We start from the raw sequence: 17,337 nt of genomic DNA, 5'->3' as shown, positions 1-17,337 counted from the left end.
GGACAGGGAGAAGGAGAAATGGTTGGGGATCACTTTATCAGGATGACTTTGTAAGATGGCTATCATCAGCTACGAAGTTATCTCAAGCCCTCTTCTGTGTTTACTTTGCATATGTTCTCCCCATGTATCTGTTTGTTCACTGCAACTCCAATCAGAACCGTTTCCTCTGTTGTCGCATTCATGTATAATGGTTAAATGAATAGCTTGCTGGTAGAGAACAAGGACAGGATACCAGTTTGTGCTTGAGACTCTGACCGACGCATTCTTGCGTTGTAGTTTTTCCTCTCTGGCAAGTTGTCTGATCAACCACTGGAGAGTTTTACACAGAAGAAAACAAAATAATAAAATCTGCTCTACCAACCTACGCTGTGGTCTTTGAAATGTTGCATATGAAAATCTGCGTGATCTAAATATGCTATAGTGTGCAATTTTACTCCCCTCTCTCCCAGAGTCGTAAAACACATTATCATCAGCAGCAGCAGAAGCAGCAGTGTAATTCATCCGAGGTCGTTAATATTCATCATATCATTTAGTTACAAAGGAAACTCATCTGGCTGAATGTCACAGATGTAATTAATGAAGTGACCCCAGAGGTCATGGCTCCATTCACCAAACGCCTTCCACACACTGTTGTGTTACACACATACACACACGGTTGCACATCAAAAGCCTTCTGGCCAGACGCACACATCATACAACCTGCAATATGAAACACACATAACAGGCAGACACCCTTGCATACCACAACATACACAAAATGGCTTCTCTTGGTTAGACCAGGGATGAGACCAGAGCATGCACCAAAGCAGACTTTATTTAGCTCAGTGGAGTATGGGAAGGGAAAGGAAGAGAAACACACACCAGTAGGGGAGGAACTTGGGGAGGGAGAGTATAGAGACGCACTAAACCACTGGAGCAGGACATAAGGACAGGTGCACATCACAGGTATCTTTTTGGTCATCACTATGGCAACAACATATCCAGAAAAAAAAATGAAAAGAATAGTTTTACCTACAGTAAGGATAACAGAGTCCCTTCACCATAGAGGACCCCAATATTTACATCTTACAGTCAATAAGATCAAGAGAATATGACAAATGAAATTTTAAATAATCAGTATACAAAAAAACTGCCTTTGTGGTATTTGGAATGCACATTTCTGTACAGAAGAAAGCTCATTGGTATTGTCGTAAACATTGGTTAGTTTAAGAACAAAACGTGATAGAGTAAGTCAGTCCACATCCTTTGGAAAGTTGGTTGTGATGTCAGTCTGAGACGAGTTCAGCGAAGCTGTTTTCGATGGACAAATGGCTAAAGACTAGAGACATTGCAACACAGAAAGGCTGACACCATACCAGTGGAAGATTTGGGGCTGAACTCCTTCAAATAGCTATGCAGTATCTCCGTAAGTATTGAGAAATGAATGCCCCAAGCAGGTTTCTCTAAAACTGAAGCTTGAAAAAATATTTCTGGTATTACGAAAGCCATTTTTATCTTCTGAGTCGGGGTAATTATTAGGATACTGAAAAACAAACCTGATGGAATTGAGCCCCACATATCCATTTGTTTACAACGGAATAACATAGGAGCAGTTTATCAACAGCGTCACAGGTATCATTACAGTTTGTAGTCATTAAAGCCTAGTGGTAAAGCGATCAGAGCATGCATCTTTCTACAGTATCATTAGAAACTACAGTACATTAGCAGCAAACTGGACATCCTTAAGGGCTGAAGTTCAACACTATGGTAAAAAAGAAAGAAAAATAAACTGCAACATTTCTCAAGAGAAGTAAAACTCTTTAACCGCTATATTACAGACTGCCATGGCTCTAGTTTGGGGTTTTGGTTACAGTCTCCAGTGTGCTTATGAGAGGCAGAAAACAGTAGCTTAGATATAGGGACTCCTTCCTTCTTTAAAAACAGCAATACATCGTCAAGTAAACAGTAGCGCTTATTTTTGTAGGTCATATGGTTAAAGTATTATCACGTCTTTGGATTTTTGTCTTAAAGCATTAATTATTGTTTAGCTATTATTGTTATATTGTCATTATTACAGTTAGAATAAGGACTGGTTGCAAATGAACACAGGAAGAAAGGTAGAGAGCAAAAGAGGAAAGTCGGTAAGGTAGGAGAAAGAGGGAAAATAAATTAAGTGTACAAAAATAACATCAATAACATCCAAAGTTTTTCTCAGATTTGCGCAGTAGCTCCCTATCTGTAAGTGGAAAAGGGAGCCATGTCTCAATCATCCAATGAAGTCTTGAGTCAACCATACAAAAGCTAAATACTGTACATTTACCCCTCACACTATTAAACACTTTAGTTTCAATAAGGTTTTTGTAACAATCTATTACTCAGTGGTGAAAAGCTCAGATCTTTGAAATACAGATGTTTTTTGTAGATATCTTTTAATACTTAGTCCTAGGTTAAACCATGCCTCTTCCGTTTTAAAAACAGAAAAGTACAGTATTAAGACCACAATTTAAGCGGAGCCATGTTGAGCTGTTGACCTGAGCATAGAAAGCTTTACATTAATCAAATAACATCGGTCAGCCATTGGTATATTCAAATAGAACGGAAAGGCAGTAAGTCACCTTGCCTGAACATATCAAAGCTGTCATCATCTTTTCATAATCATGACACTATTATATCGAAGCAAGACAGTTTATCTCAGTCCATACGATTTATATTAAGAAACTATTACTAAACACACACAATGTAAATTTGAGTTTGGTTAAAGTTTTCATATACAGTATAATGGTTGAGTGCTATAAAAAATAGTTTGCCCCGTTCAGGACAAACTGGCCTTTTCGTTCTGTGCTATTTGGGCTGTTATCCACTAAAGGAACATAGAAGGTGTACATATACAACAGAAGACTCATCATTGGCTTGTGGGGGGGGTGAAGCTGCATTCTGGCACCGTATCAGTCTATTGGTACTCGGCTTAATTTTGCCAGCTGCAGATCTCACCCATTCACCATACAGACGTCAGCTCTGCAGTTTGTTATTGAAAACAAACATGTTGAAACTAAATCCACAGACATGAAAAATTTTGGTTACGAGCTTTGGAATCTGAGTCAGTCTTTACAAAAGCTCTACGCGAATACCTCCATCTCTTTCAAGGATATTTTTCCATGTTTTTCTTTTTTTTTTTTCATCATCTTCTTCCACTGCTTTGTTTTTCTTCAAGTTTATCTTTTGGAGCTCTCTATTTACACTAAAATCTCTTTGACAATTTATTTTCCAGCCTCTTACAGACTGGCACTACATGCTACACAGCTAGTCATCTAGCACTGTCTGGTGGAGGGCCCACTGTGAGTCTGTCATGCAGACTGAGAGGTAGACTGCAGGTCTAGCTGGGCAGTGAGGTCACATACTTGGAGAATGCTCTTTGGCCTCTGTGGCATCAGGTTGGTTTTTTATCAAGGTGGTGTTTGGTTGTAGTAAGGTGTCTTGACGTAATCGGGAGAGGAGCTCTTTTCAACGTGAAAGGACAGACCGGGAAAGAGTTTAAGAACAATAAGAAAAGAGGAAAGCTGTGGTAGAGAGGACTTGGTTTGGGCTCTCTCCTACTTTCAGTTGAGAGAGTTTCTCTTTGGGCCACTGTGGCTCGGCATCTTTGGGGTGTTCAGGTTGCAGGTTTGGCAGCAAAGTGGACAAGGTACAGTATATGTTTAGAGATCAACAGCAGGTGCAGGAGGGGTTTTGGGGGGAATGTAGTAGAAAGAAGCAAAACAGCCGTAGTCTGCCTCTTTAAGCTCTGTCTCTCTCCCCTGCCCCTGCGGACAGCTCGGCCTGCTCCCTTTCTGCAGAGTCAGAGCTCAGGCTCCTGGCCCTCTTCTCCTTAGCTCTGGCATTCTGGAACCACACCTGGAAAAAAAAAATTGTATGAATAAATTAGCTATCACCCTTAACATACTTAATTGTTCTGAAACAATCACTTTTCATCTTTAACAAATGAAAATTAAACTGCATTTTATCATTTATGAATATTTGAAACATTTACCTGCACAACTCGGTGAGGCAGTCCCAACTCCTGGCCCAGTGTCTCACACTCATGTCGGTTGGGGGTACGGTGGCTCCTGTAGAAGTCTCTGAGCTGGAGTACCTGGAAGTGGCTCATTTGTGTCCTTTGGCGCTGCTGCTGATGTTGGTGCTGTTGCAGACTTTGCGTCTCACCCCAATCTGAGCTTGGACCACCAGATCCCTCAGGACTAGGAGACCCTTGGTCAGCCGTACTGGAACCCTCCTCACATGGGTACTCCTCATCGTCTTCTTCATAGTCATCATCCTCCTCTGGGTTGTTCAGATCAGTGGTTGAAGACAAAGAGGTCATAGGTGGCTTCGTACTTAACTCTTTGTTAATGATGACATAGCCATGGTTTGGGATGAGTTTGGAGGAGATAGATGGACCTGGTCTGTCCATGACAGATGACATAGCCATCCCAATCTGCCCATTGGATCCATTACTCATCGATAAGTTGTAGCCTGCTCTTTCAGCCTCTGCCCAGTGGCGTGACCTCATATGGGCATCAAGAGCACTCTTTACCTTGAAGAGAGCCCTGCAGAATGGGCAGCGCAGGTGGTTCAAACCCAAGCTGAAACTGGATCCTGGCCCCATTGATCGGAACTGTCCTTTTCTCTCTCTGGCTCGTGTATTCTGAAACCAGACCTGTGAAGGAAAGACAAGCATGATTTAAAATTTGAGTTACACAACATAATTAAGTAATTTTCTATGCCTTGCTTTCTGTCCCTCTCTCCAAAAAACATTAACACATAATCAAACACAAAAAACGTCCTTAGAATACCTGAACCACACGTCTTGACAGGCCTACATCGCGTGCAATGCCTTCCAGGACTCCTCTGGTGGGGTTAGAGTCCATACTGTAGCGCTGATACAACACTTCAAGCTGTTCTGGGGTGATGGTGGTTCTCTGGCGCTTATCCCTTCGGTGCTCTTCTTCAATCTCTCTACCGCTCCTTTGGCCTTCAAAACTGGTCTCTGACATGAGCTTTGAACTCTGCTTCATGGGTGTCAGGGTACTTTGAGAGAGGCTGGTCAGGTTGTTACTCGAGTGATCAGAGAGCGTGTTATTAATTTGTATGCTGTTTAAGTGTGAAATCATGGAATGTGTGGGATTAGGGTGCATCTGGGACATAGCGCCTGAAAGCATTTGGCTGGCCATCAGGGTGTGGTTGGGGTGGAGCATCATGTAAGGCATGGTTCGGTCTGTGAAGCCAGAGTGGAGAAATTGGACCTGGGACTGAGCTGCCAGGAGGTGCCTGGTCTGATGCTCCTGCCACAGCTGGAATGACGACAAGGTCACTGGGCAGAGACTGCACTGAAACTGAGCCTGCGTTTGGGGTTGGAGCTGGGTTTTTTGCTGGGTTTCAGTGGATAGGCAAGAGGTGGCATCAGGCAGCCGAATGTGGCTTGTGTCGGACTCTGAAGCAGCAGGGAGGCTGGGTGATGTATCAACAGGCTTTTCAACAGCTGGATCAGAAGGAGGGCTGCATGTATGCCCCTGGCTGGAATGAGCTGTGGACGTGATGGCCTGAAGAGTTTTTTGTGAAGAAGAGGAGGAGCGAGGCTGGGGTCTACTTTCTGGCTGCAGAGTGGGCTCAGGTTGTGGAGAGGACCCCGTTTTCATGGCCTGAACAATTTCCTTACGCTGGATGTCTGCATCTGAAATTTCATTTCGAGTTTGAACAAGAGCTAGGCTCTTGTTAGCCTGAGAAGAGATTGTTTTATCTTCTTGTTGCCTAGTAACAGGTGTTGGTTCACCATTGGCTGTTAGATGCTCAGTTTCTATGCAGTGAGAGGAGGAATCAAGGACAGGTGAGTCAGGGTTGGTGTAATACTCATAAGTCAGATCCATGGAGTTTTCATTTTGAGATTCACCTTGTGCTTCATCCCCACAGCTGTTATCGTCATCATCATTCTTGTAGGAGCCATTTCTCTGTCTGTGAATGTCAAGTTGGTTCTTCCCCTCTAATCCATCATCTGTCCCACGGTCTTGATTTTTACGGGCTCTCTGTCTTGCATTTTGGAACCACACAACAATGATTCTGTTAGGGAGAGACAACAAGGCAGACATGCGGTCATATTCCTCCTCTCTGGGATACGGAGTCACCTCAAACACCCCCTGCAGGGTCTCCAGCTGTTGTTCCGTGAAGCGGGTTCGGGAAGAGCGTCGGCCCCTATGGGGTTCTACTCTCAGGAGGTCTGTTAACTGGGGCAGTGGGGAGGTATGGGCTGGAAGGCCTGGGGACAGTGGACATGGGGAAAGGGACAGAGGCTGGTTTTGTGCTACTTCTCTGGGCTCCTCCAGGGCTATGATCGGGGGGTTATTAAAATTGTAAGGGGAATCCTTGTCTCGCTGGCGCTCTTTAAATAGGGTGTTGCGAAACCAGTGTTTGATAACTTTATGAGGCAACCCAGACATACCAGACATCTTGTTCATGTCTTCATCACTGGGGAGGGTGTTAATATCAAAGTGTTTCCTCAGGACAGTCAGTTGCTCCTCAGAGATTCGGGTTCGGGTTCTCTTACCCTGTTGTTCAAGTATTGTTGGGCTGACTTGGGGTTGCTGTCCTGTTTGGATGGGGCTGTATTGGGATGGTTGACCCTGCAGTGCAGAATTGATCTGTGAAGGCTGACCTTGCAAAGCTGGGCTGAGCTGGGGTTGCTGGACAAGCACAGAAGGGCTGAGCTGTGGCTGTTGCCCTAGCAGTGCTGTGTTGAGTTGAGATTGGTAGAGTTTTGCCAACTCAGGGTTGACACTTAAGTCTAACCAAGATTGGGGCTGGAGACCCATAGACTGCATCATAACTGGAGAGAGGAGAGGTAGGTCCATGGGAAATGGAATGTGGGGTAGGGTAAGTTCAGGTAAAGGCAGTTGGACTTTAGGAAGCTGGGGCAAGGCTAAAGGAAGCATAGGTATTTTCGGTAAGGTAAGAGGTATGGCATTAGCTGGGGATGTGGTTTGAGAAGTAGCTGTATCAGCTGTGCTTGGGATGGGGGCCTCTTGTTGTGGAAATTCTTGAGATTGAGAAATAAATGGAGAAGAAGAAGGTGTGGGGGCAGTTGTTGCTGGGTCTGTAGCAAGAGCACACGTTTTGGTTATGGGATCTGAAAATGACGGTACAGGTGAGGGTGCAAGGCTTTTAACTTGAGGCATAACTGGTTCCAGTGATGGTTCTGATTCTGAGGATGGGACTGGGGCACCAGCTGAAGCAGTTGAATTCTCCCCAGATTTAGGTTGTGTGAGTGGGTACATCTGGTCATACTGCAGCCTGTATTCTCTGGAAAATCTCTCCAGTGCAGGAGTAGGAAACATTTTCCTATGAATGTACTCCCGGTGACTTTTTAAAATCAAGGCATCTGAAAAGAACTTGCCACAGTCTCTACACTTTTCTCCCCTTTCACAACAACCTATCTCTTTGTTTACTGATTCCTTGTCTTTCTTTTTTTTGTCATGTGGCAAACTTTCCATTTCTCCATTGCCCTCTACTTGTTTGTTATCCTTGTCACAGCCTTCCAGCTTTCCATCCTGTAGTCCACTTAACTTAACTTTTTCTTCGTCTGAGCATACCTCCATCTTGTTGGTATCAGAACACTCCTGTTTATCTGGTATCATATGGGTTGTCATCTGCTGCTGGTGTCTTTGTCTACTTTGTATGTATTGCAGTGCCAACTCATAGCCATAACTCTGCAGCAGGGCTCGAACAGGCTCGCCATTCACAGCTGTATAGGGCACTCTGGGAGGAGGACACTGAAATCCATGAAGAGTAAATGAAGAGGAATCCATTTCCTCTTTCTGACACTTATTTCTAAAAGTAGGAACAGGCATTTCTTCTTTTTCTTCCTCTAGATTAGAGTTGCTGTGTCCTTTTTCTGACTGGTTGTTGGCGGAACCACTGCACCCAGCTTCAACATTGGCTTCACACTGCATATGATCTTTTGGTTGGCTAACAGCTGAGTTTGAACGTTGTCTCTGGGTTTGTTTCTCATCTATTTGAGGTTGGGACTCCCTTTTAACTTCCACCTTAACCTGTTCTTTGGGGATGGAGTTGGCATATACTAACTGACTAAGTTCAAGGCTCTTAACAGTTAACTCTGGGTTAATATTCATGTCTCCTGACAAATAAAAGGGCAGAAGAAGTTGCTGCTGCAGAGAGAGCAAGTTGTCTGGTGACAGGGAGAAGTGTTGTTTAAGGAGATTCTCTGTCCCTAAGGGAAGGTGCTGCATTAATTGGGACTGGAGCAGAGCTGTGTGTTGTTGTAACTGAGCTTGGGTCTGTGCCTGAGCCTGGGCTAGCTGCTGCTGTTGTATCAGCATTAGCTGGTTTCTTGACGCTATAAGTTCTGCAACTCTACTTTTAGCCTGCTGGCTGTTAGTTGGGATAGAGAGGGTTGGCTGCGCCTCAGCTGCTAAGCCAGGGCCTAATAGTAAAGAGGTTGAAGAGCTTACTACATCTGGCCTCTTGGTGAACGGCAAAGCCTTTGATATTTCTTCTCTGTTGGTAGCAGCCTGAGTAGAAGTAGTGGGGACTGACACTGGAGCAGCTGCACTAGATGCTGGGTTCTGTGGAGCTGAGTTCTGGGCAGCACGAGCTCTAGTCTGATGAAGAACAGAGCGAAGATGAATGTCCAGTGTGGAGCTCTGGCTATAGCCCACTCCACACAATCGGCAGCGGTAGGGCCTAGGATCTGGACCACGGGGAGCCTCGGGGACAGCAACACCTGTGCCAGAGTCCTGTAGGGCCCGTCTGGCCCGGTGGAGATGGGACACAGAGTTATAGTGGACCAAAAGAATGGTTTTCTGGGTAAAAGATTCAGAGCATACTGTGCATTTATATGGCCTGGTTGGATCCAGATAGCGGTCCATTGTGGGGTTGGAGATCTTTCTGACAAGAGAGCTGTAAGTAGGTTCTGATATGATCTCCTCATGTGGCCCTTTCTCTGGCTCAGTTAACTCCTCCTCATATCCATCAACTTCACTGATCACGTTCTTCTCTTTAAATTGTACTTCTTCTTCTTGTTCCTCCTTTACCTCTATGCCCAGGACTTCTTCCTCCATCTCTTCATCTTCACCCTCTCCTGCTTCTTGACCTACTTGAGGTGATAAACTAAAATCTTGTTGAACTGAACTTGTATTTTGCTCCATGTATTGAGCAGTGTGAGGCGGTAAGAGTGTATTCTGTCCCTGTGTGTTGTCCAGCTGTGAGTGTGTGTTCTGCATGTGTCTCTGCAAGGCCTCTTGACTGCGGCACCGTCGAGAGCAGAAGGGGCACTCTGTTGCCGCCCTCATGGCATGGTACTGCCAGTGCACCTGGAGCTTCTCTTGAGTGGGGAACGCCAAGCTGCACCTGCTGCAACGGAACCGGTAACCATGGCGATCAGAAAGAGGAGGGGGGTCGCCGATCGGGGAGGAGGGGGGGGTCTGAGTTGGGGACTGAGGAGCCAGTCTGCCATTGGAAGGGTGAGTGGTGTTGTCTTCTAGGGGTGGGGTGAGTAGAGCTGTGACATCTTTGGGTGCGGCTACATCTCCCTCAGTGTTCTCTACTGAAATGCCTGCAAAATGCCAAAAAATAAAAATTGTAAATAGTGATAGTACATTTTAAATAACATTAGACCAAGAAGACAATGTGTTTTAAACAAATTACAGTGACATGGTTTGGAGTTTATGACTCTTAATTCATCTCTAAAATATGGTCTTTTTTACGGTACATTTTAAACCAACCTTGGTTTTTTTGTGAATCAAGTGAGGCACTGGAATCAGCAGTATGGGAACAATTTGCATTGGTATTCTTGGTGTTTTTATTTTTCTGGGCATCATCCGTCTGTGGTTCTGTCTGCAGCGGAGGCTGTGGTTGTTCCATGGATAGTGTGACCTGCAAAGAAAAAAAGTGACCGTGTGTCAATTTTATTTTTATTGGAGGGGGGGGGGGGGATGTTGCCAGTTATAATCCGTGCTGTTTTATGAATTCAGGCACAGAAATGGGATATTACCATATTTTCTCAATCCTATATTATGAATAAAACATTTAATTGAACAGAATAACAGCAAGCAAATATCCAGACGTAGAAATATGAGTGCCTGCATACCCTGTCCTAATATCATAAAACATTAAAGTGTGAATCTGTGAGTGTATCGTTACATCTTGCACCTGCCTGTGCAGCAGTATAGACAGCAAGGCACATCAATTTGGTAATAAGTGTATATGGTGAGATATGTGGGTCTGCCCTTCAGCTCCGTCCAACATGCCCCAAGGGTTTAATAAAACTTTACTGAGCTGAATAATGAATTTATTTAAAATCATTCTTCATACAGAAAACCTCCATCTCCACAGCTTCGAGCACTGAGCGCAAATACCATATCTATGCGAACAGCTAGCTACCCTTAGGAAAGGACAGACAGCTAAAGATGAGATTTACATGACAAGAGTTTTCTCTGCGTAACAGCTTCATAAGAGAGAAAGAGAAGAACAACCACACACACACACACACACACACACACACACTGCAGCGAAAACTGAAGGTCAGGCTTAATCTAGAGAGCGTAATTGGAAAGCAAGGTACATAATGGCCATCATCACCTCAGTCTGAATTAATGAACCTCAATTACTATCAGAGAGAGTGAGGGAGGGGTCGGAGGGGAGGGAGGGAGGACGATGGTGGGGGGTGGCAGGGGGGTAAGGGGTATAGAATATGAGAAAGAGAGAGCTTGGAGAGAGAGGGAGAAGGTATGGGGCAATGAACAAAAAAAAACTGCTTCGGAGAGAGAGAGTGAGTAAGGGAGGGGTAACGCATAAGAAATTGAGAGTGAGCTTGGGAGGGACAGAAAGGGAGGGGCAGGGACAGGGACAGATATTGCTGAATAGGAATGATAGGAGTAGGTGAAGGGGGGAGGGAGGGACAGCAGAGGGGAGAAAGGGTGAAAAGCAGTCAGTCAAGTGGAGGCGAAGAGCGCAAGAGACAAAGGCCACTTAGCATACGGGCCAGGGAGATGGAGGATGGTGATGTGGATAGATGACCAGTCTTTGTTAGTTGGAGAGACACAGTAAAAAGCATGGGGGCCCCTTTTTAGCTTGACTGCACTTCTGGTAATAGAGGGCTACTTAAACATGCATTATAGAAAGACTGGCTTTTCCCTCACTCACTCAGTCAAACCCCTCTCTCTTCCACTCTAAAACACGCGCATACACATACACACAGAATGCACGGCTGCATCAAAGATGATAGCGGGGAGCTACTTAAACATGCATTAAAAAAAAAAAAGCGGTGCCTTTCTCTCTGGTGCCTTCTTAATGGAATTGTCTCCCTACATTTCACTCTCCCCCATCCCCCATTGCTTTGCCTTCACGTTTTCTTTTGCTTCCTGACAAAACGCAAATACAACGAATACACACTTGCATACACTTACTGTGCTGATGAGCTTGTCTACACAGTCCTGTGCCACACTGTGCACATGCGTGAGATGCTGTCGCAGGTGTGCGTGTGGGAGTTTAACCTGGCACAAAGGGCACTGGACAGTCTTAAAGAGAGAGAGAAAGGAGAGAAGTGGGAAAAATGGTTCAAAAGTGTTGAATTAGAAGGCTGAAAGAGTGCACAGGTGTGTATAGGTTTGTGGGATAACAGTAGAACTGCATTTATTGTGTCGGTTGATACATTTTACATTAAGGACATACTTCAATTATTAAAATGTGTGTCAACTGCTCACCTGCTGGTTCTGATTTTGCTGGTGTATTCTGGGGCGTTTGGTTGAGATAGAGTTTTCCATTTCCTCGCATTCAGAGGATGGACGCTTGACTGATGGAAATGACTCCCTCTTTTCTCTTTCCTCCTCCCTAGTTGTTTCTTCATGTAAAAAAATCATATTAGCGTGAAAATGGATTGATATTTACCATGTATGCAATAGGTTATTATGCTATCATCATTTGAACTATGAATTAACATACCCGTCTCCTTAGAAATCATCTTCGCCCCCAAGTTACAAATGTCTTTGGTTGTGTCCAAAGGACCAGTGGTGGTCTCACTGGAAGTTTCCATATCCTCACTGAGCTTTCCTGAGAGGGGACATGAAAAACAGTCATGTTACACAAACATTGTGCTTCATACAATATGTTCTCACAAACTATCAGGTTAATTGTGGTTTATAATATCCTCTAGATAGCATCCGTCAAAAAGACCAATTTCTTTGGACCTCACTCTATTCTTCTTGCTTGCCTCCATACACTATTGATCAAGTATTGATTCTCCATTAGATTCTCCTCAGAGGTGGAGTAGAGGTAATATGGACTTACAACACATCAGTTCACCTCGATAAGTCTTAATCTGCACAAAAACAAATCACAGGATGCACTTAATTTACAACTGAAGTGGTGAACAACTAATTTTAGAGGTTGTCCCAGCAGTTGACACACGCCAGACGATGTAAATTCAGTGTTTTATCTTGAACAAACGGGTGACTAGCCTTTACTTCCCCCATCCTTATCCAGGGGATTTGTATTGGTCCATTGATTAGCAGGTGCTAGTTAGCTGTTGTTAGAGGTTATTGGGGGTATTACAAGGATGTGTATTGACAAATCAATTTACTTGATCAATATCTCAGCAAAAGCCATTACTTATTTTATCACTCTTTTCATCTCAATCCCCTCTCTACTCGATGACATCAGCTAGCACATGCAACATGAAATCAAATACGGCCACATGGTTCATATTCTCACCTGTGACACCATCAGGGCTTTTCCTGATGGTAAAAATGGCTGCCAGCTCCTCTCCGCCCATTGGTTGCAGCTGTAGTAGCCCTTCCCTCTGCTGATGGGTTAGGGTTTGACTGTGTTTCATTACTTGTAGTTTAGAAGAGGAGGAGTGGTTGCATAAGAGACAATGGAACAGCCACGATCCCCCATCAACCTCACCATCATACTGCTGCAGGAACTAAAAATAATGAGGCAGAAAGGAGAGAATGAAAAGGATTATGGTTGACAACAGTTTATAAATCTAGTCCGGTCATCACGAATTGCTGAATACATTTATGTTTGAAATGCTGCTTGCATGCCCTAAGATAAAGGTGTTGCTACTGACTCGGTAAACCCGGACACTGGCCTCGTGGTGGGAACTGAGGGAATGTCCTCGCAGCTTGTCCAAACTGCTGGTCACGTAGTCACACAGGTTGCACCTCAGCTGGACAGGGTTGCCCTTAGCAATAAGGGCAGCCCCCTCCTGACCCCTATCCCCACCCTCCTGGAGGTGAGCAGCAAGCTGGTAGCGGGTACGGTGCCTGTCAGTCTGGCAGTGCAAGGAGAAGTTAGCCCTCAGCTGGGTGGTGTAGCCGCACAGCCTGCAGTGGCAGCCACCAGCGACCAGGGAGCACCACTCAGACTGGGGCAGAGAGCGAGGGGCGTTCAGGTGCTGCTCCACAGACTCTAAGCTGTCAGACGAAAAGCAGGAGCAGACAAGGCATTGAAACACGCCCCCCTGGGAGAGGGGTTCAGTGGGCGACAGAGACGGGGCTGGAGGGGGCGAGGGGGAGGGGGAGGGAGAAGGAGTCAGTGTAGACCCAAGGGTGACTGGCTGATCTGCAACTTGCTGACTGGTCAGTCGCATGTTCAAGGAGAGCTCCGCACCTATGAAACAGAGAGATTCACTGTAAGAATTTGCACGTTTTATTTTTTTGTTGTTGGATTACAGCGAGAAATGCATTACTCACCTGCGTTTTGTAAGTGTTTCAGCTGCGGGGCAAGACTCCTACAGTGAGACAGGTAGTAACCTCTCTGGAGCCGCAGCATGTTATGTGTGTGTTTCTCGCTGGTGGTGTGTATGCGCAGGTTGCGGGCAATGCTGGTCTCATAGTCGCACACATCACACCGCCACCGCTTACCATGGGAGTGAGTGTGTGCAGGTGGTGAGAGCTTGGTGGGCTGGGTAGTAGGCGTGGGAGTAGAGAGTGGGGGCTTGTATGTGGGCTCGTCCACTGCGTTACCGTCGGAGGAGCTGCTGTTGTTTGTGGTAATGTGAGAAGTGTGCATGAGACCATTCGAGTGTCCCCCATTTTGAACGTTATTAAGGTGTTTATCCGACTGCATGTGTATGCTGAGGTTGCCTTTCGATGAGGTAGCATAGTCACACACCTCACAGCGGTAGGGCTTGTAGCCACAGGCATAGGTTTCGCCACGGGCCAAGCGAGGATGGGGTTTCCCCGAACTGCAATAGCTACACACACCTCGTGTTGCACCGCCACACACACACTTTCCCCCGGAGGCCCCACACACACACTGGCCTCCCGTCTCCGGATGTTTCTCTTTCATGTGGACTTGCAGTGTATGTTGAGACTTGTAGTGCCAGTTACACTTGGGGCATTTCAGCGTCTTACAGGAGTTGCGTGAGTGCATTATGGTCATGTGACTGGTCAGTGAATTAGGAGAGAGGTCTTGGTTGAGGTTTTTAAGGACAGCTTCTTTCTGTTCTTCTTCTTTGTCTCTCTCGTCATCCACCTCTGTGTCTAGCTGGCTGTCATTTGGTTCTGGAGCTTTGGCACCATCTCCATCGGAAATGGAAGAGTGAGGAACCCCTGCTGGCCCATCATCCTCAGCAGGTGTACTGGCAGGCTCCGTACCTGCCAGTGGAAAAGCCAGAGTAGACTGCTGGGATTTAAAGCTCTGAGGAAACTCAGAAATCCAGCCCTGATCTCCCTTAATGTCTTTTACCTCTGTCTCGCTCAGCAGGGCAGAAAAGGAGGACGGACAAGTGAAGTGCTTTGGAGAGGTGGAAAGAAAAGGGGAGGGCTTTGGAGAGGTGGAAGGAGTGGGGGAGGGCTTTGGAGAGGCGGCTATTTTGCTGTCGAGTGTGCCACTGGCCTTCGCAGTGCTGGAAGAAGAGCTGTGCTGGCTCTGTTGAGGTAATAAAGAACATTTGGATTTGGTTTGGCTTTGGTTTGAGATGGCCTCCTCCTCTTCCTCCTCCTCCTCCTCCTCCTCCTCTCCCCCTCTGCTGCTAAGGGCTGCTGGGAGACCCCCTGTAACTGACGCCTCTCCTACACCTACATGCACCTCCCCTTCTTCCTTCCTTTGCCCTGACAAATTTCCCTCCCCGAAGTCTCCCTTCATCCCCTGCTTTTGACACGCTCCATTCTCCTGTGAATGTCGACCTCCTTCTTTCTGCTCACCTCGCTGGGTCTCTTCTCTAGCCTGGGACCCCTCTACGCCCTCCTCCTCCTGCTGAGGCAGGGTCAGGGGCTCTTTGGCAGGGGCCATGGCTGAGGTATGAGAAGATGACCCCTGCTCCGGAACGACCGCTAGGGTCAGGAGAGGAAGAGATAAAGCCTGGGGACTGAGGTCAGCATCTCTCTCCTCTCCTCCCCCTCCATCCCCTCCTCCTCCCTCACCGCTGTCCATACCAGAGGCTACAGCTGCCACGCATTACTACCCCACCTGTGTTTCAGATACAGAGAAAGAGAAGAGGAAAGCGTGACAGACAGAGACAGAAGGAAAGTGAAAAGAAAAGAGAAAATGAAATACATGAGTCATGTAAATAATATTGCATAACACTGGAGGACATTGATTACAGTCCCTGGATAGCATCTGTTCAATACTGCCTTCACAGTGCGCAATACAGAGGCTGGTTACTCAGGGGTTAGCGTTAGCCCTTAATGGGAAAATCAATAGCATGAGCGCTAAACTAGGTAGAGGAATGCGGGTAAAGGCTACGCAGGAGGTCTATAATATTTCTCAAGGGATAGGATTAAATAAAGAACTGAATGCTTCTGAGCTAAAGGGCTTCCACTAAATTGCCACACTTTGATACACTGGGTTTAAAAACTGTTCTTTTATCTGCTTGTATCTGTCTTTCGCTGTGCTTTGGTACAGAGATATTAGGAGAGAAAACTGGAGCTCTGTTTAGCACGAGCCATTTTATAACACGCAGTGCAAACACGGGCTGGTCACAATACAATAAACACCTGTGTAATCTAATTTAGTCCAAATGCAACAAATATTTGTATGAGGCTTATAAAATGTTTGTTGAGGTTTCAGACAGATTTTGATTAAAATCGGTGGTAATTTTTAAAGCAATAGTTACTGGTGTTGCAGTGCAGTGTATTATGTATCTCCTCTCTTCGTTGTATGTGTGCAAAATTGTATATAATAAGTCCCATTGCTTGCACACTAAAAACACACCCATATACATGAACAATGAAGCAGTGATGTACATTAAAATGAATCCCTTTTTGTTGTAAACTGAAACTTTATGTATAATGCATATAGTCAATAATGGTGTGTAAAAACAATTGAAAGTAATGTTTGAATTAATCTTTATTCAAGACTGCATTTCCTTGGCTTTTGAAATAATCTGGTTTTAATAAAATTTGCCAATGAGCTGTGACATTTTATCATACAGGAATTACCATAAATATTCAAGTCAATAATTACAATTTCCCAAAATTGATCAGTGAGGTTTCACAAATAATCTCCATTACCAGCACAATCATGCATCACAGTGACTTCCTAAAAAAAATAAATCGAGCCTCTCGTCCTCTTCTGTTTCTAACTGACAGATGGATGGCAGATGAGACAGATACATCTCTCTTACTCCGTGTGTGTCCCACAATCTCATTACTGACCTTTTTTTAAATCAAGGAGAGACCTTAATGTACCCTTTCACCTTCTACTTCAACCAACCAACCCCCTCCTCCTTCTGCTGCTGCTTAAATATCCTCTCTCTCCTGTAGCCACCGCCTCTCCCCTCTCTGCACCTTAAAGATATATGGCTCATATCGGCACTCTGATAGTGCTTTAATGTACTGTGTTTATGTCACAGGCCACAGACCCTTGCCCACTGCAGCTGTCCACTGTCCCGCCGGATAGTGCTGAGGGGCTGAGCCTGACTGCCAGCAGCTGAGAAGAGTCTCTAATCTGATAAAGATTTTCATTTACACTGCAATCAATAACCTGGGTCTATCGGCAATGTAACTATTTATACAAACATTCCTGGCTCTCTATCGATCACAAGTGCGGGAAACCATCATTTAACAACGTGTGTGAGTGTGTGTGTGTATAGGCTACATCTATGTGTGTGTTAATGTAAGTAAATCCTGTTGTCTTCTGCAAACTGATTGTGATAATGTCAATTAAGCACAGGCACAAACCACCTGAAATTTGACCTATAATTACTGAAAATATTAATGCACAATACATGTTTGTTATTAGGTGTGCATACCACAGAATTTGCAACAAAAGATAATGCTCAAATATCTAACAAAAAATGTGTCCCCCGAATCTTAGGCTGGTGTGTGTGTGTGTGTGTGTGTGTGTGTGTGTGTGTGTGTGTGTGTG

General features: G+C 45.2%; 1 protein-coding gene across 1 annotated transcript in view; it reads right to left on the bottom strand.

Moving 5' to 3' along the window:
* Window positions 1–794: 794 nt before the first annotated feature.
* LOC116389920 (zinc finger homeobox protein 3-like) overlaps window positions 795–17,337 on the bottom strand; it is a 17,498-nt gene continuing 955 nt past the window's right edge. Inside the window, exons 2-11 of the mRNA XM_031859049.1 lie at window positions 13,719–15,438; window positions 13,094–13,635; window positions 12,733–12,946; window positions 11,965–12,072; window positions 11,727–11,863; window positions 11,430–11,540; window positions 9,747–9,897; window positions 4,809–9,577; window positions 4,007–4,672; window positions 795–3,870 (exon numbers count right to left, since the gene is read on the bottom strand). Coding sequence (XP_031714909.1) covers window positions 3,754–3,870; window positions 4,007–4,672; window positions 4,809–9,577; window positions 9,747–9,897; window positions 11,430–11,540; window positions 11,727–11,863; window positions 11,965–12,072; window positions 12,733–12,946; window positions 13,094–13,635; window positions 13,719–15,402 — 8,499 coding nt within the window. The 5' untranslated portion in view covers window positions 15,403–15,438 and the 3' untranslated portion in view covers window positions 795–3,753. The remainder of the gene's footprint in view (window positions 3,871–4,006; window positions 4,673–4,808; window positions 9,578–9,746; window positions 9,898–11,429; window positions 11,541–11,726; window positions 11,864–11,964; window positions 12,073–12,732; window positions 12,947–13,093; window positions 13,636–13,718; window positions 15,439–17,337) is intronic.

The sequence above is a fragment of the Anarrhichthys ocellatus genome, unplaced genomic scaffold, assembly GCF_004355925.1.
Source record: "Anarrhichthys ocellatus isolate YVR2014 unplaced genomic scaffold, GSC_Weel_1.0 scaffold2, whole genome shotgun sequence".
Classification (NCBI taxonomy): Eukaryota; Metazoa; Chordata; class Actinopteri; order Perciformes; family Anarhichadidae; genus Anarrhichthys; species Anarrhichthys ocellatus.
The sequence above is the reverse complement of the archived record's forward strand: the minus strand, read 5'-3'. Positions and strand labels throughout refer to the sequence as shown.